This window comes from Sorex araneus, chromosome 3, assembly GCF_027595985.1.
Source record: "Sorex araneus isolate mSorAra2 chromosome 3, mSorAra2.pri, whole genome shotgun sequence".
NCBI lineage: Eukaryota > Metazoa > Chordata > Mammalia > Eulipotyphla > Soricidae > Sorex > Sorex araneus.
The window spans coordinates 224,379,856-224,403,771 of NC_073304.1; the positions used below are offsets into that span (position 1 = coordinate 224,379,856).

At 43.4% G+C, this 23,916-nt stretch overlaps 1 protein-coding gene across 5 annotated transcripts in view; it reads right to left on the minus strand.

Moving 5' to 3' along the window:
• Positions 1–23,916, minus strand: part of KANSL1 (KAT8 regulatory NSL complex subunit 1) — a 167,642-nt gene that overhangs the window by 42,057 nt on the left and 101,669 nt on the right. For all 5 annotated transcript variants that reach the window (XM_055129831.1, XM_055129833.1, XM_055129830.1 and 2 more), the window contains one exon: positions 6,456–6,597. In XM_055129831.1, the coding sequence (XP_054985806.1) occupies positions 6,456–6,597 (142 nt within the window). The remainder of the gene's footprint in view (positions 1–6,455; positions 6,598–23,916) is intronic.

Here is a 23,916-nt window from a genome sequence, read left to right on the forward strand (position 1 = left end):
AACAAACAAAAACAAACAAACAAGCAAACAAAACATTGCCAGGGGCTGGAGAGATACAGTACAGCAGGTAAGGTGCTTGCCTTATGTGTGGCCAAACCAGGTTCAATCCTCAACACCCCTTATGTTGCCAGCACAGGACTAGGAGTCAGCCCTGAGTATTGCTGCATGTGGTTCGGGGGAAAAAAAAAAAGAAGTACATAAATAATTGGCAGGGCTGAGAGAGAAAAAACAGGGGTCAAGGTGCCTGCCGTGTAATCCTTGGCCCACATGGTCCCCCGAGTACTACTGCCAGGAGTCACTCCCAGCAGAGCACCAGGAACAGCCCCTGAGTACTGCTGGGTGTGGCTCAAAACATAAAAACAATGAACAAAAAATTCGAGAATGCCCCCTATGCCCCTTCCTAACTAATACAAGGAGGAAATCTTGACTTGCAGACATCAGAAGTATGCCTCGGGACCAGTTTCTGAGTGAACTGATGGGCCACCCACCAGCCTGTAACTGACTGTCCCCAAACTGGGCTTGCTTGTTCTTTTGCTCTATAAAAACTTTCTGGTAGGCAGGCAGCGAAGATGCTGTTTGGAGAAGAGAAGTCCCCCAGCTCCCACCCTGCTGGCACGTAGAGAATAAAGCTCTTCCTCTTCACGTCACCGAGTCTTTGCTTTGACCGAAACTTAAGCAGCAGGGCAACCCGTGTGGCCCCGGCAGCCCCTACATATGTGCCTGAGGTCCCAATTGTCAAGGGTCAGCAGGAGAACTGCTAGGAATAGCCCCTAGGCCCACCGCTTCAGGTGTATACTGTGAAAACAGAAACACCATTCCGAGGACCTGACGGTAACCAAGGGCTGCAGATTCCTAGGTTTGAATCCTGGCTCCATAGAATCTGACACCACCCCTCCCCCCAGGGCTGGGGGTGAGGTAAAGTGATAAAAGGTTAGATACTAGATGGAAACTAGATTTTTGGTGATAATCATATTTGGGGGGGGTGGGGGGTGGAGTTTGGGCCACATCCAGTGATGCTCAGGGCTAGCTTGTGGCTCAGTACTCAGGTACCACTCCTGGTGGGGTTCAGGTGCCATATGGGGTGCCAGGGACCAAAGCTGGATGAGCTATGTGCCAGACAAGCACACTAGCCACTGTACTATTCCTCCAGTTCCCCCCCCTTTTTTTGGGGGGGGGGTTACACCCAGCAAGGCTCAGGGGTTACTCCTGCCTTTGCACTCAGGAATCACTCCTGGCCATGCTTGGGGAACCATATGGGATGCCAGGGATCGAACCCAGGTTGGCCGTGTGCAAGGCAAACAGCCGACCTGCTGTACTATCCCTGTTAATCATAGCATTTTACCTATAGAAGTTTACATAAAAAACTGTAACTGAAACTTGAGACTAATATTAATGCTCCTTTAACTTAAATGAAAAATTAAAAAAATAAAGCCAATATTTAAATTTCTAAAAGAGTCTTACCCCCCAGGACCAGAGAGATAATACAGCAGGTAAGGCACTTGATTTGCAAGCTGCTGACCTAGTATTGAAAAGATGGTCCCCCAAGGACCACCAAGAGCAAGGAGTAAGCCCTGAACATCACCAGGTGTGCCCCCCCCAAAAAAAATACCCAGAAAAATATTTTTTTTTTACCCTCCAAAGACAGATCAAACTCTCCAGATGACTGTGGTGAAATTCAAATTCATGGGGGCCCACACAATACAAGTGACTGTGGCAAATCTCGGAGCAGGATAGGAAACGGGAACTTTTAAGGGATGGGGCACACCTGGCTGTGCTCAGAAATAGCTCCTGGTGGTGCTCAGGGGACCGTATGTGGTACCCAGGATCAAACCCGAGTCAGCCTCAGGCAAGTACTTGCCCTACCCACTGAGATCTCTCTCTCTGGGAATGTGAACACATGTTGCTAAAATATGAAGGGTTAAAAACCTCTCGTTTAAGTAATGCAACCAACCAAAGCAACCACTGACTTGAACAACAGCTACCACAGCTACAGGGTACACAGTCAAAGCCCAGCAGGAGACTCACTTGGTTGTATGAACAAACCTGACCTTTCTGACCCTTTGTTCTTAAATTTGTGATTAAAGTATTTAGCAGTTTCTGGTGTACAGTAAAATCTCAAAAGACTTCTTTTTCCTCCCTCCTTTTCTTTGGGAGCGGGGAAGGTGAGGAAGGAAGACACATATCCAGTGATGCTCAGGGATCATTCCGGGCAGGGTTCAGGGACCCACATATGGTGCCAGGAATCAAGCTAGGTCGGCCACAGGCCAGGTACTCTACCTGCTGTGCGGCTGCTTCGCCAAGACAAAGCTCAACGGTTTCTACTTTTACAGGGCCAAATGAAGACCAACTACAAGTCACCTTACCATTTTCCCTCCCTGGCCCCACCCCCAGGGCATCTGTGTGGTAGGTGATGCTGCTCATGTTACAGGGGTTCAACCCCCAGCCTGTCACAGTCATGTCTATCCAGAACCTACGTGACTGAGGTGGAAGCAGACGTCATCAAAGCATAAGCCCTAGACAGTAGGCACTTAGTCGCCAAAAATGTTAGAAAAGGACAAATTGAGAAAGGAAATGTGAAGACACTGAAGTACTATACTAGGAATCAAGGAACTCAAGCATTTGCCCGAGTCATGAAAGGAAGAAGGCGGCCAGAAAATGGGGCAAATTAAGGATTTTCTCCTAGAATCTAAGAAAGAAAGAGTACAGCCATCCTATATCATAAATTTCTACTTTCTAGTAAGCAGATTTTTTTTTTTTCTTTTTGGGTCACACCCAGCGATGCTCAGGGGTTACTCCTGGCTTTGCACTCAGGAATTGCTCCTGGCAGTGCTTGGGGGACCATATGGGATGCCAGGGATCGAACCCAGGTCGGCCGCGTGCAAGGCAAACGCCCTACCTGCTGTGCTATCGCTCCGGCCCCTAGTAAGCAGATTTTAGAGAAAATAAATTTGTTATTTTAAGTTTACCACTCAGTTTTATGGTACTTTATTAAAGTAGCCCCAGAAAACGTACACGCCTGTTTTAAAGACTTTAAGCAAATCTGCATAGTTAATAAAAGTCATGATTTTTCTTGATATATCGCTTATGGAAATTACCATTCTATTTTTACTCTGTCAGTCAAAAATTGGTGACAGACATTATGTATTCCTACTCTAGAGAATGGAGCAGGAGGGCGACCCAGCAGAAGGGGCACGCTGGAGACCTGGATTTCATCCCCGACACCACAAAAACAACCAACCTTAAAAGGAAATACAAAAGATAATCTTAAAATGATTGTTTTACAGACCACGAAAGCAAGACTCAGAAGTGACTTTCTTCTCAAGGCATAAAACGTAGCAAAGCCAGAGTTAGCCACAAAATTGCCATGTTTAAGTTCTGTATCTCTTCTAATAAACTACGTTCTGACTGATAAAGTCCTTAGGTAATATAGGCATAAAATGAGAGCAACTGCTTTCCAAAAATTTAGAAATAGCTAGGACTTTGAAACTTTCCAAACACAAGTATCATTGCTGCTGGATTATTAAAGAACATGGGGCGGGGGGCGGGTGGGTGGGTGGGGGAGACAGCACACTGCGTAGTGCACTCCCCTTGTCCCAGCCAACTCAGGCTTGCTTCCTGGCATTTATATGTTCTCCGAGTCCCACCAGGAGTGACCCTTGAGTGAAGTTAGGAGTAAGTCCTGAGCATTACCATGTGTAGCCCAAAAACCAAAATAAAAGAATACGGCAGAGATCAAAACCAAATTAAGAATTTCTTCTCATAGTTTCGATGTAAACCAATTCATATTGTTAAAAAAGTCCTATGAAGAACCTGAACGGCAGGCTGGAGTGAAAGCACAGCGGGTCGGGCATTCGCCTTGCACGAGGCCGACCCGGGTTCGATTCCCAGCATCCCCCGAGCACGCCCCAGGAGTAATTTCTGAGTGCATGAGCCAGGAGTAACCCCTGTGCATTGCCGGGTGTAACCCAAAAGGCGAAGAAGAAAAAAAAAAAAGGGACCTAAATGTACCTATACATTTTCTACACTTGACCAAATGTTCCTAAGTGGATAATTCATATTTTATATATGAGCAGTTTTAGGCTCATAGCAAAATTGAGAGAAAAGTCAGATAGTATTCGATTCCAGAGGCTGGAAACAGTATAACAGAGCAACTTGTCTTGCTCGCACCCCACCTGGGTTTGATCGCCAGCACCCCATATGTTTTTAAAGGAACTACTAGGAGTGTATTTTTCAAGTTTCCTAAGAAGATATAGACAGTATTTTATCAATTCTTATATATATATACCTTTATCTATATCTGTTTGTAGCAGTATTGTCCCATTGTTCATCGATTTGCTTGAGTGGGCACCAGTAACGTCTCCGTTGTGAGACTTCTTGTTACTGTTTTTGGCATATTGAATATGCCATGGGTAGCTTGCAAGGCTCTAGCATGCAGGCTGAATATTCTCAGTAGCTTACTGGGTTCTCGAGAGGGACAGAGGAATCAAACCTGGGTCGACCGTGTGCAAGGCAAATGCCCTACCCGCTGTGCTATTGCTCCAGCCTATATCTGTATGTAGATCCAGATACATATATTTTGGTTTAGGGGTCACACCTGGCAGTGAGCGCTCTGTGTTTACTCCTAACGGGACTCGGGAAACCCTATGTGGGGCCAGGAATTGAACCCTGGTGGGCGGAGTGTAAGTCCTTTCCAGCTGTACGGTCTAACGCCTACAATTCTATAATATTTCAGTATCTTTAAATAGAACGGCTCCTACAAGCAAAGTATGTCTGAGTTTAGCTAAAATTGTTTGTTAGTAGCAGATGAAATAATGATATACCTTACAACCAACATCATATGTGATTTATAATACATGGTAGTTTTATAGAGAACTTAATATGTATACAAACATTCATAAATGCATATTAAACAGAAAATGCAACTAATACGATTGCTATTACACTAATTAACCTCAATTGTCAGTAAGACGCTAAATCTCTCAAATATGGAAATTACAACGTAATGACTATAAAAACCTATAAACACTGCAGACATTCTTTTCCTCTTTACACACACCATATACTCTCATCTCCTAACTGTTTTAGTCACTATTCCAGATCATATTTTACAAACATCACTTAAAATATTGTCCTTTGTGGGCCACATGGCTCAAAGGGTTGGAGCAGGCGCTTTGCTGTATTGCATGGTCTCCCCTGTAGTAAGTGTGTCCCAGGAGCAATGAGCTCTCTAATACCTCCAGATGTGACCCCCAAATCACACAGAACAAAATTACAAAAACAAAAGAATTGCTTTTTCCTTTGAGAAGAGCTGAGGAAAATAAGATATGCACCATTCCTAGTAAATATTTTAAATTTTAACTGTGAGTGCGTTAACTCCATTTTTCACCCCAAAGGGAACAATCTATTAACAACAACAACAACAATTTGTTTAAATATTTTACCCTCAACTAAAATATGATTACTGGACTTTTGGAGAATTATAGGAATACACTTTGGACAGAGGGTGAAAGAATGTGTGAATAAAATTCAAAAAGTAAAAGTCAAAAAACTTTTCGTTCAAGTCATCACCTGTCATGTCAGCTGGTTCACTTTCAAGTATTGGCTACTCATTAATTGAATGCAGCCAGTTCACCGCACAGAAAAAAATTTTAAGGATATGTGTAGCATTTAGGCAAGACAGAGGTCTGTAACAATCATTTTTAGGAGCAGATTATTCATCTAGATTTATATGTCCAGTCACATAAGCATCCTTATGATGCTAAACTGCATCAAACTACTATAAAAATACGGTGTGAGACTATAAGCGCCACACAAATGGCAACTGTATCACACGAAGGAGCGCAGGAGCGGCAGAGGCGCACTCACAAAGGAGCTTTCAGGCACACTCAGCCCTCAGTCAAGCCCAAGTGGAGCAGGAAAATCTTCCCTAAGTTGACTTTAAGAGGAAAAATTATTCACAATGTCACTATCAAAGACAGAAGGAAATAAAATGGCAAAAACTACTTTTGTGGCAGATAGAAGTACACGAGGGGAAAAAATTCTAACCATCAACGTTTAACTTTGCCTCCAGTCTTCTAGAAAAAATTTTACTTCTCCTCAAGAAAGCAAAGAAAACATAACAGTGAAACAGAAAACAGATGAAAATCCTCGGCTGTCACCACTTTTTTCCATGACCACAGCAATATTACAGTGATAGTCAATGGCCCACATTAGCTTCATTTTCCATGTTTCCTGTTAGCCCTGATACACAAAATTGTTCTAAATACATGTTTAATTTACCCATTATATTCTAACACTGTTATCTGTATTATACTAAACAACAACAGGCTCAAACAAATTAAAGTAGATCACATTAAACCACTCTCTGACATAGTTAAGAGTTATTGAGGGATGGGAGAAAAGGGATAATGGTTATTTTTAGCTGGGCTGAAAAAGACCAGACACTTATCCCTTACCTTATTAGCACGTATCTGTTTGTAAATATCTGTTTGCTGCCGAATTCGATATTCCAAGTCAGAAACATGAGCTTGCAACCAATTCCAGCGGCTGACGATCGCTGCTCGGTCCGCAGCCCATCTCCATTCTGACCTGCGCCTCCTACAAAGAACAAGCGGTACAGTAAGATACCAAGTCACGGTGGGCAGGTTTTAACATACAAGTATACAGACTTAAATCTAACACCAAAAACTGGGCATCTGGATAAAACTCTACACCTGGCTGTGTTCGGGACTTGAACCAGGGCCAGCCTGCATGCAAGGCAAGCGCCTGAACTCCTGTACTCTTCTCTCTGGCCCTTGTGATGATGATTTTAAAAATCAGTACTTTCAGACTGAAGAGACAGTACAGGGCTTGCGCTTGCCTCGCAAACAGCAGACCCCGGCACTGTGTATGGTAGTCTCCTGACAGCCCCCGAAGTAATCTGTCAACACAGAATCAGGAATAAGATTCGAACACCATTGAGTATGGTTCAAAAGTTCAAGAAATTAAAAAAAAATTTAATGCAGTAATAAAATAAAAATTATCTTTAATCATTGGGCCGGAGCAATAATACAGAAGGTGGGACACGCACCTTTCACAAGACTAACCCAGGTTCGTTCCCCAGCACATATGGTCCTTTGAGCTCCTCCAGGAGTGATCCCTGAGAGCAGAGCCAGGAGGAAGCACTACCAGATATGCCCCCCCCAAAAAACCCAAACAAACCAAAAAACACTATTAAAAAATCACAACACTATTAAATACCAACAATAATACATTCATACAAGTATCAGAGAAAAGAATTAAACCTAAAAAGCATAAAACAGAAAATAAAGAACAAAAGTAACTAAGGGCAGAAACTAGCTCTACCAAACTTGGTCTAAAAAAAGGATGGGGCTGGAGCGATAGCACAGCGGGTAGGGTGTTTGCCTTGCACGCAGGTGACCCGGGTTCGATTCCCAGCATCCCACATGGTCCCCCGAGCACCGCAAGGAGTTATTCCTGATTGGTACCACCAGGAGTTATTCCTGAGTGCAGAACCAGGAGTTAACCCCCGTGCATTGCCGGGTGTAACCCCAAAAAGAAAAAAAAAAAAAAAAGATAAGGTGGCACAGAAAAAGACACAAAGACCAGTAATGGATATGTGAAAAGAGATATGCATTAATATTACCGAGAAAACACCAAATCCTACAATAAAATTTCTGCTACTGTTAATTTTTTACATGGAAACCATGTTTAGTCTTTTTTTTTTTGTAAAATCACACAGATTAATTAAAAAAATAATTTTTTTCTGGCAGTGGGGGCACATCCTCAATGCTTACTCCTGGCTCTGTGCTCAGGCTCACAGGCCGTACTGGGGATCCAACCGGGGGTTGCTGCATGGAAGGAAGAGCCTGAACCCTCCTACCACCTCTCTGGCCCCATGACTAGTGATTTGGAATTACCAAATCTGAAGCACAAGAATGAATTCTGGAATGAATTCAACAATGAATTCTTAAAACAGCTAATTTTCAAAGTATAACAGAAGATTTAACAAAACTAAAAGGCAAGCAACTGGTTGACAGACTCAGTAACACACACCTAAACATCAAAGACCAGAATGTAAGGGCGGAGAGAAATAGCCCAACCAAGTGGCGCCCATGCTTTGCCTGCAGGAGGCCTGGGTTCGGTTCCTGACACAGTCCACTCATTCCCCTGGGTACTAAGCCGGCAGTAGCCCCCAAGCACTGCCAAGTGTGGCACCCAAACCCAGTAAGTAAGTTAATGAAAGGCGAATAGAAAATACACATAGAAAAGACTTAAAAATGTCAAAACAGGGGGCCAGAGTCATAGCACAGTGGGTATGGCGTTCGCCTTGCACGAGGCCAACCCGGGTTCGATCCCCGGCATCCCATATGGTCCCCCAAGCACCGCCAGGAGTAATTCCTGAGTGCAAAGCCAGGAGTAACCCCTGAGCAATGTTGGGTGTGACCCAAAAAAGCAAAAGTCAAAACAGATAAAAATGTGCCATGTGCCTCATTAGATTTTTTTGAGCAGTAGTACTGGGTCAAATATTGAGTCATCTCAAGCCTAGATTGGAAAAACCAATTGTTTGCTGAGACGTGGAAAACAGAAATTGAGACACTGCTTGTAACAATAATAACTAGCACCAACACTAACACTTCTGCAGTCATTTGGAAATACCTGATGAAGTGAAATAGCACATACCTAACTTTTAAGAAATTTTATTTCTGAGGTCATAACCTGCATACTGCATGAAGAAACAGGTTCACTGCAATAAGGTTTATAATAGTTTAGTTACAATATAATTTGCTCCAGTAGGGAATAAATAAGTAAGCCACAATTCCTTTAATGATTTTTCTACAGTAATAAAAACAAGCCACAACACTGTTATCGACCTGACTAAATCTCAGAAGGCAATAGAAAAACTCATATAAAAACATAAATATAAAGGGAGCTGGAGAGATAGTACAGCGGGTAGGGTGCTTGCCTCGAAAGCGCAGACCTGGGTTTGGTATCCAGCAACTCACATGGTGCCCCAAGCACCAGGACAAATTCCTGAGAACAGCAAGTGTGGCCACAAAAACAAGCCAAAAAAAAAGTGCCATAGAATGGATGTACCACTGTTTCAGGGCCAGGTTCCTCATTACCTCTACCACGAAGGCAGAAAAAAGTTGGGATTTTAGTTCTAACAATGAAATGTTTGACTACTTTAACCCCTATGGTAAGTAGTATCCAGTTACCTCCTTGTTTTAGTAACCACATATTCCTTTTTTTTTGCTTTTTGGGTCACACCCGGCAATGCACAGGGGTTACTCCTGGCTCTACACTCAGGAATTACCCCTGGCGGTGCCCAGGGGACCATATGGGATACTGGGAATCGAACCCGGGTCGGCCACATGCAAGGCGAATGCCCTACTCACTCTGCTATCACTCCAGCCCCAGTAGTAACCACATGTTCTATAGTTCTGTAATCTTCCTGAAATAGATTAAGATAAAAGATAACTTTCTTCAATTATAATTGCTTCAATGTTAGCTGCAGTTCTAATTTTAGCTCCAATTTAGGAAAGGAGCCCCAGAGGTCAAGTATAACCCTGGGATCACTCCTGAACTATAACAATGTACAGGCTAATCTCACAAGCAGTAGGGCACTTGCCTGACATGCGGATGACCCAGGTTTGGTCCTCAGCACCACATGTGGTTCAACAAGCCCCGTCAGGAGTGATCCCTGAGCGCAGAGCCAGGGGATCCTAAGACCTAAACAATGCCTGGCAGGGCCACAAACCAAAACAAATTAAGAATTAAAAAAAAAAAAATTTAAAAAGGAAAAATTGTAACACTAACTTACCCTCACCACGTAGTCCCACCTTTCATTTGTCTTCAAGGGTTATGAAACGCTAGTTTGACATTTTTATTCTTTTTCTTTTGCTGCTGGGCTATTTCAGGTCTGTCTGTAGTGACCACAGCAGCAAACTCCCATCTTACTTCCTTTGGGCGACTCTAATTTCCTCCTCAGTCTGCACTCCTAGTATGTCACACTACTTTTTCTAAAGAAAGTTACCTCAAACCTAATTCCTTCTCCCTCTGATGTGTAAAAACCAAACAAGCGAAAATATGATCGATAAGATGAATGCAACATCTATTTTATGAAAAATTATCCGCCAAATTTGTTTTAATAAGTAATAATGGCTAGCCAAAACAGCATTTCGAGTACTGAAAACCAAAGGGACAGAGTGTGTGTGTGTGTGTGTGGGGAAGGCGGGGGGCAGATGGGGAGGTGGAGGCAGGGAGTTCTTGGCCAATTCACACACTCTGCCCTTGGTCACCTTTGGTGGACTGGACAAGGAGGCCTGGGGAGTTTGTCCAGTGATCCTGAACTATGAGCTTAGCTGACAAGCACCACAACATATCACACTCTACATTAGGGAGAAAGATAAAGCCTAAATCTGTTATCTTTGTATTTGACATAAAAAAAATTTACTCAATCAAAATTTTTATTTTTGTTAAATGTCAAGGAAAAAAAAAAGAAACAAAAACATGCTGAAAGGTTAAAAAATGGGAGGGGGGGAGAACTAAACAACCCCAAAACACCAAAGTTCTTAAAACCTTTGAGACAGAGCCTTGACGGTCCCTTTTTAAGGAAAAGTCCTCTTCAACTTTCCTAAGATCAAACCTTACCAAGCCTGCTCGACAGGTACTGTTCCAAACACCAACACAGAACTCACTCTCCAGGTAGCACTTTTTTTTTCTTCTGAGATTGGGCAATATTTATTTATTTATTTATTTATTTAAGGCAGCACACAAGAGGGTCAGAGCAATAGCAGAGCAAATAAAACACTTGCTTCCCATGCAGCTGACCTGGTTTGGTTCAATCCTCAGGCACTCAGTGACGTCCCCCAGCCCGGTGAGGAGTGATCCGTGAGTCAGGCCCCAAAACACGGGAAACAAAAACGGTCACATGCTAAAGGAAAGCAAGAGACCACCAAGCTTTATTCTAAAAGTAGATTTGTCACAATAGAACTAGATATGATTTGATATGATGTTGCCACTATGTTATAATGGAATGAATGAAAAACAGAAACCCTTACTCCAAGTATGCTCGGTACTTTCTAGTCAAAATGTCACCAACTCAGGCAGACAGCTGTTAGCAGGAGCCTGCTTGGCCACTCAAGCTGACCCTCCTGACAGCTAGTGAGCACTCCAGGCCCAGTGTGATCTCTGGTGCCAGCACAAGTCCATCTGCGCCACAACCAAAGGCCTGAGCCCAGGCCACCACAAGGACAACAAACCGAAACAAAACACCTAACAACCCAGTAGTGAAGTTGCAGAGTATGATACTCTTGTTTGGGTTTTTTTTTTTTGGGGGGGGTGGGGGAAGGTGGCCATACTCAGGGCTTATTCCTGGCAGGGGTTGGGGGGGTCTATACGTGGTTACTGGGGATCAAAACTGGGCCATCTTCCTGCAAGGCAAACACTACCCGCCGTACTATATCTCTGGTCCCAATACTTCTCCCTCCACCTTTCCTCCCTTCTAGTTTAAGGGCCACACCTGGCAGTACTTGGGGCTTACTCCTGACTCTGATCAGGGGACCATGGTTTAGCTGTATGCAAGGCACCTCACCTGCTGTATCTCTCCGGGCCAGATGTGGATTGTAACTTAAATACAACTTTTGTAAAATTTTTTGGTTTGGTTGAAAGTAGGTACAGGAATTTACATGACAACCTTTCAGTATCTATATTGCAAACCGTAATGCCCAAAAGGGAGGGAGAGAGGTGTTGGGCGGGGGAGACCGGAGAGGAGAGGAGGGGGAGGAGAGGAGAGAGGAGGAGGGGGAGGGAGGGACTGCCACAGAGGCAGGTGGGGTGGGTGGTGGGAGGGAAACTGGGGACACTGGTGATGGGAACTGTACACTGGTGAAGGGACTAGTGCTGGAACATTATATGACTGAAATTCAACCATGAACAACCTTGTAACAATGTTTCTCACTAATTCAAGGGAAAAAACTTTAAAGTTTTTTTTTTTTTGGGGGGGGGGGGTTGGGGGACCACATTCAGCATGCCCTGAGCCCTGGAGACCAATATGTGGCAATGGGGATTGTGAAGCCAAACCTCTGTACTCTCTGGCCCCTGAGGGCTTGTTTCTCACATAGTACCAATGATCAGGAAAAAGCCTAGGGGGAGGAGGGCTCTGGGCAGTAAGGCTGACCTGCTCACTACTGATACAGCTCACTCCCTTCCATCCTGAGATTCCATATGGTCCCCTGAGCACCACCAAGAGTAATTCCTGAGTGCAGCGCCAGGAGGAATACCCCGACCATCACGAGGGTGAGGCCCAAGTATATAATCCCTAGGCATAGCCAGGAGCATCCCCAAGTGAAAATAAAAATATTTTTAAAAAGGGAAAAATATGTGAATTCCAATGCAATGTCCCCGTTGCCTATTCTGTACTAACAATTAGAGAAATCATGCCTTACCTGTGCGTCTATGCAGAACACTACAATGTCTTTCAACATATTTTGCTGTTTATCCCAAATTATAATAAACATTAAAACATTTCTCAACAGGGGCTGGAGTGATAGCACAGCGGGTAGGGTGTTTGTCTTGCACGCGGCTGACCTGGGTTCGATTCCCAGCATCCCGCATGGTCCCTAAAACACCGCCAGAAATAATTTCTGAGTGAATGAGCCAGGAGTAACCCCTGTGCATCGCTGGGTGTGACCCAAAAAGAAAAAATAATTTTTCCTCAACATGTACAGGATCTGAGAATTCACATTAACTCATATTTGGCTATTTCTCTTATAAAGTCTGTATTGGTAAATATACTTTATCTGCATGTCATGTATAAAGTACATTAAGAATTACATTTCAGGACTGGGGCAATGGTACAGTGGGTAGGGCATTTGCTTTGCACGAGGCCAGCTAAGGTTCGATCCCTGGCACCCCATTTGGCCCCCTGGCCCCATCAGAAGTGCTCCCTGAATACATGAATCTGCACTCAGGAATCTCTGAATAGTCTCTGACCCTGGCTGGTTATGGCTTAAAATCAATAAAATAAAACAAACACACTGAAAAAGGAGGGGAAAATAAAATTGCTTTTTGGTTATGTTAAGTCAGTAAGATAGAGTTCCAACATTTATTTTGATAATACTTCTTCAATAATAAACTTCAATGTTGCCAATGAGGGATCAACATTTATGTGTATAAAAAATTTATAGTGTAGAAGTATTGAATTAAAAAAAAAAAGGACTGGGGCAATAGTACAGCAGGTTGGGCATTTGCTTTGCATACAGTGGACCCGGGTTCGATTCCCAGCATCCCATATGGTCCCCTGAGCATTGCCAGGAGTAATTCATGAGGGCAGAGCCAGGAGTAACCCCTGAGCATCGGTGGGTGTGACCCAAAAAGAAAAAAAAATTTAAAGCTATATTAATATACTTTTTTTTTTTTTGCCTCCCAAGTGGTACCCAGGGTTCAGGGGCCGCTCCCAGAAATACAATACTTAGTTTGGCCACTTCAGTGCTAGGGCCGAGGCACATGCTAACCTTCTGGACTATCTTCTCTGCTCCTGAGCCAGTGATAACACAGCAGGAAGGGCCTTTGCCTTGTATGTGGCCGACCCCAGGTTCGACCCTGGCGTTCCATATGGTCCCCGAAGCACTGCCAGGAGAAACCCCTGAACATCAGTGGGTGTGGAAAAGAAAAAACAAAACACCAAGCCTATATAATATAATTAGAAAATCTAGTGGTCAGGGCCAGTAATGTGGCTTAGTGGTGGAGTGCATACTTCACACATGTAAGGGCTCAAGAAAAAAAAAAAAAGTACATAAATAACGAAATAAATTTAGGCCTCTTCAGCTTATATATTTAGCCAATGCAGTAAACAAAAAATTCATTTTTGAAAATCATCTTGAAAAGTAAAGCTAATGGAAGTGTTTCATTCAGAGAGACAAAGAGATGGGCACAGGCACTTTCCGTAAGAAAGCTTGTTGATGGTTACTACAAATTAGAAATCATACAGTGACTCCTGGGCTGGAGCAATAGCACAGTGGTAGGGCGTTCACCTTTCACACAGCTGACCCGTGTTCGATTCTTCCACCCCCCTCGGAGAGCCCGGCAAGCTACCGAGAGTATCGAGCCCGAGAGGCAGAGCCTGGCAAGTGCGTATTGGATATGCCAAAAACAGTAACAATAAATCTCTCAATGAGAGACATTACTGGTGCCCGCACGAACAAATTGATAAACAATGGGATGACAGTGACTCTTCAAAGAGATCACTGAGAGAACCTTTTCCATTGTACAGTATCACTTACTGTATCACTGTCATCCCGTTGCTCAACAATTTGCTCGAGTGGGCAGCACCAGTAACGTCTCCACTGTGAGACTTGTGACTGTTTTTGGCATATCGAATACGCCATGGGGAGCTTGCCAGGCTCTGCCATGCGGACGAGATACTCTCAGTAGCTTGCTGGGCTCTCCGAGAGGGGTGGAGGAATCGAACCCGGGTGGGCCTTGTGCAAGGCGAATGCGCTATCGCTCCAGCCGTTGTACATTAACAATGAATATCTGGTGATGCGGGTGGTGGCTCTGTGGACCACAGTGTGTGCTTCTTGCATCCAGGAAGTCTTGGTTTGATCCCTGGCACCTCACAGTTACCCCCAAACACCAATACTGAGCACCACTAGGTGTGGTCCAAACAACCAAGACTTAAATGATCTGAATAATCTGTTCAAAGATTCTCACTGATTTTGCTAAAATAAAGACGTAAGAAACTGCAATTTCTGTTAACAGAAAAATAAGAGCTTGAAAAATAAGATACCATACACTCCGGGTGTCAATGAGTTCAACAAACAAGGTTATCTATGTATCACTTCTTTCTAGTTGATAAACCTTATCTCCAAGGCAAAGCAACAGAGTAGTAGCAAATACCCTTTTCTCCTCAAAGGTAAAAACTGCAGGGTCAGAGAGATAGTACAAGAGGCACGGTGCCTGCACTGTCGCCAACCTAGTTCAATCCCAGCATGGCATATGGTCCCCCAAGCATTGCTGTCGCGTCAGAGCAAAAAGCTAGAAATAGTCTCTAAGCACCTCTGGGTGCTGCCCCAAAAAGCAGCAAGTAAATAAACAAATGATAAAACTAGTAAAATCTGATTTATATAACTAAAAACAGCACTTAAAAGGCACGGAACTTGCTGAAACACTTGAACTGGCAGAACTAATTGCTATTTTCAATTAAGTCACCTAATTCCACCCATGATGGAAAATCTGTTAAGTCCAGTAGACGTATACTGTGATGCATTAAAACTTTTTCACAATCTAGAATTTTTGAAAATATGCTGAGTGATCACAGAAGAGCCTGGCAAGCTCCCAGTGGCATATTTGATATGCCAGTAACAATAACAGGTCTCATTCCCCTGACCCTGAAAAGAGCCTCCAATCATTGGGAAAAACAAGTAAAGAGATGCTGCTAAAATCTCAGGGCTGGGGGTGGGTGGGGTGTGAATGGAGATGTTACTGGCGCCCGCGATGAACAATGGAATGACAGTGATACAGTGATGCTGAATGATGGTAAAGCCACAAACTCTCACTTCAGTCCTATCTCCAGAGCATTGCTCTCACACAAGGATTCTACTAACAAAAGTAAAACAGTTGCTCACAAGAAGTTATATAATGTTATGTTCAACAATAACAACAACAAAGAATGGTAAAATTTGACAACTGTATCTTAAATTCTGAGTATCAAAGAAATTTAAGACTCTAAGACACCTAAATTCTAAAATCTCCAGTTCTTTTTTTACGTGACCTATGAAACCAATAAAATAAAGTAAAATTACCACCATCTTCAAACATCTAGAATACACAGTTGCCAGGGTCACTTTTCAGCATAGGAATAAACATTCTACTTTACTGAGAACCAATAAATACCGACACCTAGCTCAAAACCATGTGAAATAAAAAGGGAAAAGACCATAAAAAGAAAGATAAGGTCAAATCAAGTTCTGACCATTATTTACTTCATATGATCCTAGCATATACATTCATCTCTGGAAGTAGCATATAAATGTAAAGTGGGGAATTCATAAGTGGTAACCCATATGTATCAGAATAATAATTTAATACTTTGACTTTCATATCATAAAATAGAAAAAAGGGGAGGGGAGAAAAATAGAGACAAAAAGAAATCTCTAAGTGACAGACGAATCTAGGAAACAAGTTGTTCCAGTGCAATTCTGAGTTTCCCAGGTTCCAGTGATCTAAAGCACTACTTCTCAGCGTACCAGTCCCGATCTGCAAGGCCCTTCTCCTAATGGCTGGCTTCTGGTCTCGTGCCAGTGGAGCCCCGTTTACAAACTTTCACCCCGTTGAGTAACACTGATCAAAAAGAAGGACTAGTCTAACTAGTGAAACCAGTGCAATTCACTGGAGAAAAAAGTGTACTCAACCAAAACCTCCCATCAATACTCTCCAAGTTTTTAAAGAAGAAAATTAATGTAAGGGGAAAATCGAATCAAACTACCCACCCCACGTGACTTAGTTATAAAAAAAAAAACTCCCCACACAAAGAAATTTAGATGTCAACAAGTTGAAAGTTTGTATCTACACTAGATGGTTTCATCAGCTTCCTAGAAATGTATATATAGTACCAGGAAACCAGTACAAGAGCCAATGATAAGCTTCCAATTTATCTTGGTAAGAACTTCAGGGATTGAACACTTAATCATTTTGTCTAACTGCTTAAACCAGACTTACTGCTTAAACCTTCAATTCATCATGAACTCTTCCTCCCTTTCCCTTTCATTTAACAAACATTTAAGCACATTCTTTAAAAAATCTGGGGCAATTTGAGATTACAACAATCAAACATACTTTCTTCTAAGGAAACCTTTTGATCATTTTTAGAAAATTATTCATAACAAGCAATACAAAATAAATTATTTAGGGCCTACTACTGGGGCAGGCTTGGGTGGTGATTGGGAAAATTCAAACTAATAGTGGTGGGAAGGTGTTGGAATACTGACTGTAATAAATTACTATAAATAACTTTATAAAAATAAATTTTAAATAAATAAATCTGGGTCCAAAGTGACAGTACAGGTAATGAGATGCTTGCCTTGCACATGGCAGCCCCAGTTCCAGAAAAAGCCCCCGAGCACTGCTACACGTGGCCTTCAAATACCCCCCTCCCCAAATGAAAAGCCCCAAACAAATAAAACACAAAAACAAAACCAGACATTACACAAGGTGCTGGAGGTAAAATGTACTGTGGTTCATTAATCTTCACACTTCACAGGTGAACTTCCTTTTGATATGGACTGTCTCTGGACCAGTTTGCCCAAGTACTGAGCGATACTAGTTTATATAAAAATAATGTTAGGCTAATTCTGTATATTACGTACAAATGAAAACGTGTGAATAACATTGTATGAGATAAATCTGGTCTTGTGTTTTTTCTCTACATAAAATTAGTTACAAAATGAACCCTTGGAGGCTGGAGAGATAGCACAGCGGGTAAGGCGTCTGCCTTGCACGCAGCAGACCCGTGTTTAATCCCTGGCATCCCATATGGTCCCCAAGCACTGCCAGGAGTGATCCCTAAGTGGAGCCAGAAGTAACCCCCAAACAAAAAGGGGTAGGGCCCAGAGCCACAGGTTGGGCACTCACCTACACAGATGGTGCCAAGACCTACCAGGAGCGATCTACCAGAACAGAGCACAGAACCAAGAGTACGTGCTGAGCACTGGGTGTGTCCATTCCTCCCCCAAGAATTTACTGAAGATTGCATGGTTATTAATAAAATAATCATGCAAAATGTGAGACAACATAAAATCAGATTTGGATTATGGAATCTGGAAGGTTTCAACATGACATAAATTTTTTTTTCTTTTCTGGGTCACACCTGGCCATGCACAGGGGTTACTCCTGGCTCTGCACTCAGGAATCACTCTGGCATTACTCAGGGGACCATACAGGATGCTGGGAATTGAACCCGGGTTGGCCGTATGCAAGGCAAACGCCCTACCTGCTGTGCTATTGGTCCAGCCCCTCAACATGACATAAATATTTAACCCAAGCTTCAAAGAATATATTAGGACTTCAACAGGCAAGTATGTCCAGGATAGGGAATTAAGGCAATCTGAGTAGATGAAAGATCTGGGGAAGTGCTGTGTTTTAGAAAGAACAAATTTGTATATTGGCTATGTAGTTGGAGCTCAAATAATAATCTAGAGGGAAGAATGTTTACAGAGTCACTATAGCTAAGAGTCAGATCATGCAAGCCATATTAATGAAATTTAATTAAGTAGCATAAGAGAGCCCTGATCTTGGTCCATTTTTCTTTTATTTTGGACTCTTAAAAATATGAATATCATTAGAGGCAGGGGGAGAGGGGATGGGAGGGATACTGGGGGCATTGGTGGTAGAAAATGTACACTGTTAGAGGGACAGGTGCTTGATCATGAAACTCAAACATGAAAGCTTTGTAACTGTATCTATTAATTAAAAAAAAATCTGGGGGGCTGGAACAATAGCACAGCAGGTAGGGTATTTGCCTTGCACGCAGCTGACCTAAGTGGAGCCAGAAGTAACCCCCAGCATCCCCTATGGTCCCCTGAGCACCACCAGGAGTAATTCCTGAGTGCAGAGCCAGGAGTGGCTCCTGTGCATCGCCAGGTGTGACCCAAAAAGCAAAAAATAAAATAAAATAAAAATCTGAATACAAGTTAAAGCATATGGCCAGCACGACAGTGCAGGAGAGTGAGTCATTTGCCTTGCAAGTGGCCATGGCATGGCCACTCAAGTCTCCAACATCACGTGGTCCCCTGAGTACCACCGGAAGTGACTCCTGAGCACAGAGCCAGGAACAGCACTTGAGCACCATCAGGTATGACCCCAAAAGCAAAAATCAAAACAAAACAGGAAAATAAATTTCCATATAACAGTCAACTAACTTAAAAAGCATCAACCCCTCAGTCCTTGAGTCAATCTTATCTCATCTTTAATATCTGCCCAACATATATACCTATAGCATTTGCACATCTCTAAAAGGTGAATTCACTCAAAACAGACAGACAAACAGGGCTGAGGAAACAGTTCAGCACGGGCGCATGCCCTGGCACCAATGTCCCTAACACCTAACCCAGCAATGCCAGGTGTTGCCCTGGGGTGGTCCTTGACACGCTGGATCAAAAGAGCTTGGCATCTTCAAGGTCTAACATTGCACTATCTGGCCTGGTTGGACAAGGATAGCCAGAAGGAGCCCCTGGGTGCCCTGAGGTGCTTGAAAGTACCTCCTGCCCCCTGTAAGCATACACACACACACACTCCACTACTAGAAATGCCTTGTATTGCCTAACTTTCCCTTTTCTTACACTCTGGCCCCCAACTAAAAAGCCTGAATGACTGGGAAACATAAAAGTAGCCAAATAAAGGAGGATCGAGCAAGAGTACAGCGAGTAGGACACCTGCCTTACCCACAGCCCGCCATGGTTTGAGTCCCAGCATGCCCTATGGTCCCCAGAGCCAGCTGGGAGTAATTCCTGAACACAGCCAGGAGCAACCCCTGAACATCACCGGATATGGCCTAAAACTAAAAGCAAACACACAAAAAGTAGCCCAATGGAGAAAAAAGTGTGGCAAGGGTGGAAGTGGCTCACAGTTCATGGCTAGCTGTAGGACTAGACACAGACTATGAGCATGAAGATTAACTAAACACTAGCACAACTACTTAAGAGAATAGGACTCTATTATGTTAAAAGGATCAAGTAAAATAACAAAGTTAACAGTGAAAGTCTCAATTATTCAACAGCTATGCCAAAGTATGTTTTCTGCCTAGGGTTCATAATTTTAGAGTCAATTTTGGAACTTTTCAAAATCAAATGGGCAGAGCCAGAGATAGTACAGCGGGTAGGGTACTTGCTTTGCACAGCTGACCAAGTTTGATCCCAGCATCCCACATGGTCCCCTGAGCACCACCAGGAGTAACTCCTGAGTATCACCAGGTATGGCCCCAAAACAAACAAAAAATTTTAAAAAAACAAAAACAAACAAAAAAACCCAAAAAATCTTGAAACTTTGTGAGACCAAGTGTTCCTGCAAATATCCTCAATAGGCGCAGAGAGACACAGTAGCAAAGGCGCTTGCTTGCCTTGCATGTAATTGAAATTGGCTTTGATCCTGGCCACCATATATGGTCCCCAAAACTGGACAAGGAGTGATCTCTGAGTATACCTGAGTGTGGCACAAAAGCCAAACAAACCAAAGATTATAGTCACATGGTTCACTCAAAACCTGTGCAGTTTATTATCTGATTCTGCTCACTCACCTAAGTGAGACTGTCAAGGATTACATCTTCAAGTACCACCTGTAAGCAGCAGGAGACCTAGAAACTTCTCACACATACCGTAATTAAAATTTCTCCTTTATCATCTTTCCCCAGCTTTGCAGCTAGGGGGCTTCATGTCAAGCAAAGGAGCAGGAAAGTACACACTGGCAGGGGAGTAGGGGAAGAAGCCAGCACCTTTACTCCATGGAAGAACTTGTTCCTGGCTATCTCTAGAACACTCCAAGAAATAAATGCATTTAGTCCAACAAATCCAAATCGTGGCCCCATTGAAAGAATGAAAGTTCTTATCAATACTTAACCTCCAGGACTGATGCTCCCATGTTACTGTACATAAACTACTTGTGAGTTGAAATGAATCCTGATAACTTTTAGGTAAGAAGCATACAAGAAAAAACTTTCAGAAATCTTATAGTTTAGAATTCTCAGGACTGTGGAGATTTAGATATAAAGGGTACAATTTTGAGGAAACAAAGTGGAATTTTTAAAAAGTTTTTTAAATGAGTCTAAAGGACTTCTGATGAGACAAAACTGAATTTCTTTCTCCCTGCCTCTGCTTGCTAAGCACAATTATACACACAGGTAAGAATAAATTAGGAGTCAATGTGAGAAACTCTGAAAGTTAGAAAGAGAAAGGCTTGTTAACTAGGAACTTTAGGACCAGAAAAACTGGGGTCAGAGAGATGGTACAGTGGCTAAAGCATTTGCTTTCAATTCCTGGCACGCCACATGGTCCCAAGCCCGTCGGGAGTGCAGAACCAGGAGTAAGCCCTGAGCACTGTTGGGTGTGGCCAAAAATCAAAAACAAAAGCAGTAATAAAAACTTCATCCAACAGAAGCCAGGCCTGGCGCTTTCTTCCTTCCAAAACTGTAACACCCTTCCCCTAAATGGACAGGGAGTCTCATCCACAATAACACAATTGCAAGGTAAGCCCTACAGCAACAGCGGAGGGTGTGGATCCAGTCAAAAGCTCAGGAGGAACATTATATTGTCTCATTTCTTTCTTTTCCTTTTACAGCATCTAGTCTTTATGTCTGATTTCTTTCCTAATATTTCTAGAATTTCCCTTCCTCCCACTGCAACTGTCAAACTGCTAGTTCAATGCTCAGCCCCAATCATCCAACAATTCTCACTTTATTTTTCTTTTTGGGTCACACCCAGTGATGCACAGGGGTTACTCCTGGCTCATACACTCAGGAATGACTCCTGGTGGTGCTTGGGGGACCATATGGGATGCTGGGAATCGAACCTGGGTCGGCCAGGTGCAAGGCAAATGCCCTACCCACTGTGCTATCACTCCAGCCCCCACATTCTCACTTCTTTCTTTTTATTTTATTTTTTTGCTTTTTTTGGGTCACACCCAGTGATGCACAGGGGTTACTCCTGGCTCTACACTCAGGAATTACTCTTGGCAGTGCTGGGGGACCATATGGGATGCTGGGCATCGAACCCGGGTCAGCTGCGTGCAAGGCAAATGCCCTACCCGCTGTGTTATCACTCCAGCCCCCTCACTTCTTTCAATTGCCTTCTTCACTGCCCTTATTTGGGGTTTGGACAGTTAGGCCACACCAGGTATGCTCAGGGTTCACTCCTGGCTCTGAGCTAAGGAATCACTTCTGACAGGGCTTGGGGGATCACTTGGGGCTGAGACTGAGCCAGGGTCAACCAGCGTGGAGGCACGTGCCTTCCTCACACTATAATCTCTCTAAACATTTCCATCTCTCTAAGCATTAGATTTAGTAATGCTCCTCTCCTAGTCCTTAAGTCCTTCTAGACATGCTTCAGTTGGATAAACCTGTTCAGGCCAAAGAAACCTCCGTGTTATCCTGACTCACTCTACCTCTCTCAAAACACAATACCTGCTGGGATGTGATTCAAGCGGAGCACATGCCTAGCACATTTGACCTTCAGCACTCCATCTCTGTCAGGTGTAGCCCACACAATATTTTTTAAACATCCACACACAACAGAGCTGTGCTCATATATCCCACATTCAGCACAACAGATCTAGTACCAACAGCTTTTGTTTGCTGGGCCACACTGGCTATGCTCAGGGCTCTTACTCCAGGCTCTGCACTGAGGGTCACTCCCAGTGGGACTCGGGCCAATACGGAGTGGCGGGGACTAAACCCAGGTCAGGAACGTGCAAAGCAAGCAAGCATCCTGCCTGCTGCACTTTTTCTCTGGTCCCGCTTCAACCACTTCTTGCCACGTCACTGTCACGACTTTGGCTGAAGCATCCCAGGCTATTCTAAAAGCCTCCAAAATAGTATGCATTCAGCCTGAATACAGCGGAGTGGTGCTGTACGAAAGGTTGGGTTAGAACATGACAGGGACCACCCCCAAATCTGCTGCTTTTCATCCATGAGTAAAGCCCGAAAACTTACTGGTACTACATTCAAAATACAGATCTAGTATTCAACCATTCCACATTGCCAGTAATGGTGGCCCTCCCACCCCTGTCTCTGTCTCTCCCTCTCTCACACACACATGCACGCAAGCACGCACGCACACACGCAAAGGGGGGTGGGGGCGGGGGCAGGGGTAAGCTATCGCCTTATAGACCTGCACACAGAGGGTCAGGTTCAATTCCCCAGCGTTGCACAGGTTCCCCTAGGCTGTGAGCCAGAAGCAGCCCCTGAGCACTGTTGGCTGTGGCACCAAAAGAAAGAAACCATCATTTGCCCTCAAATGGCAACACAGTATCCTTCCCTGCAACATCTCTGGTTACACCTCCTATTTTTCTCTGGGCTCATCCCGCCCGGTCAGTCTGCTTTCACTGCCCTGCCACAGCATGCCAGGTTATTAGTCCCAGGCCCACTTTCCTCCTGATCCCTAGAGAGGCTCAGTTCTTTCTCTCAAAAGTCACTTCTATGATAACTTTTCCCTTGACTACACCATCCTATCTTGAAATTTCAAGACTTCCTATTTTTTCAAGTAAACACATACCATTTCTTTCTGGCTCATTCCTGGCTTTTTGATTAGCACACATAAAATAGTATAATTTGTTTTACATATCGTGTTCTCCACTGAAAGAGCAGAAATTCGTCTCTTGTTCAGGATTATATCACTGCTAAAAAAAAAAAAATTCCCGGTCCATGCTAAGTACTCAACAAGAAGGAAGAAAACAGAAATATATTGGAAGAAAGGGAAGAAGGAAGGGAGGGATTAGAACTAAACTGCAGCAGATAAAAAACAGTCATCCCAGATGAAAACTCATCCCTCTCTCATTTGGTGTCAACAAATGTCATAAGTCATTTTAGCCCCCTTTTTAGACCAAAGTAGGCAACATAAAATTATACTACACTCAGTCCAAATCTACAAAGCCTGAGAAAATAAAACTATATTATAGAGTAAAAACTGCCACCAAGGTATTTGAGGTGTATTTTTAAACTAACTCCATGTAATTTGAATGGAAGTTTACTAGCTGCACAATGAATGTTCTAGATAATGAAACAAAAAAATTGGTGACAATTCAGCTCCCATGCTTTTTTAACACCCTTCACTAATAGCTAAAGCTTTTACATATACTGGCAAAATATTCACAGCAACCTGGAAAGGGGGAGGGGGAAGACCTGTTCTTGCTCACAAGACTCCCTAGCAG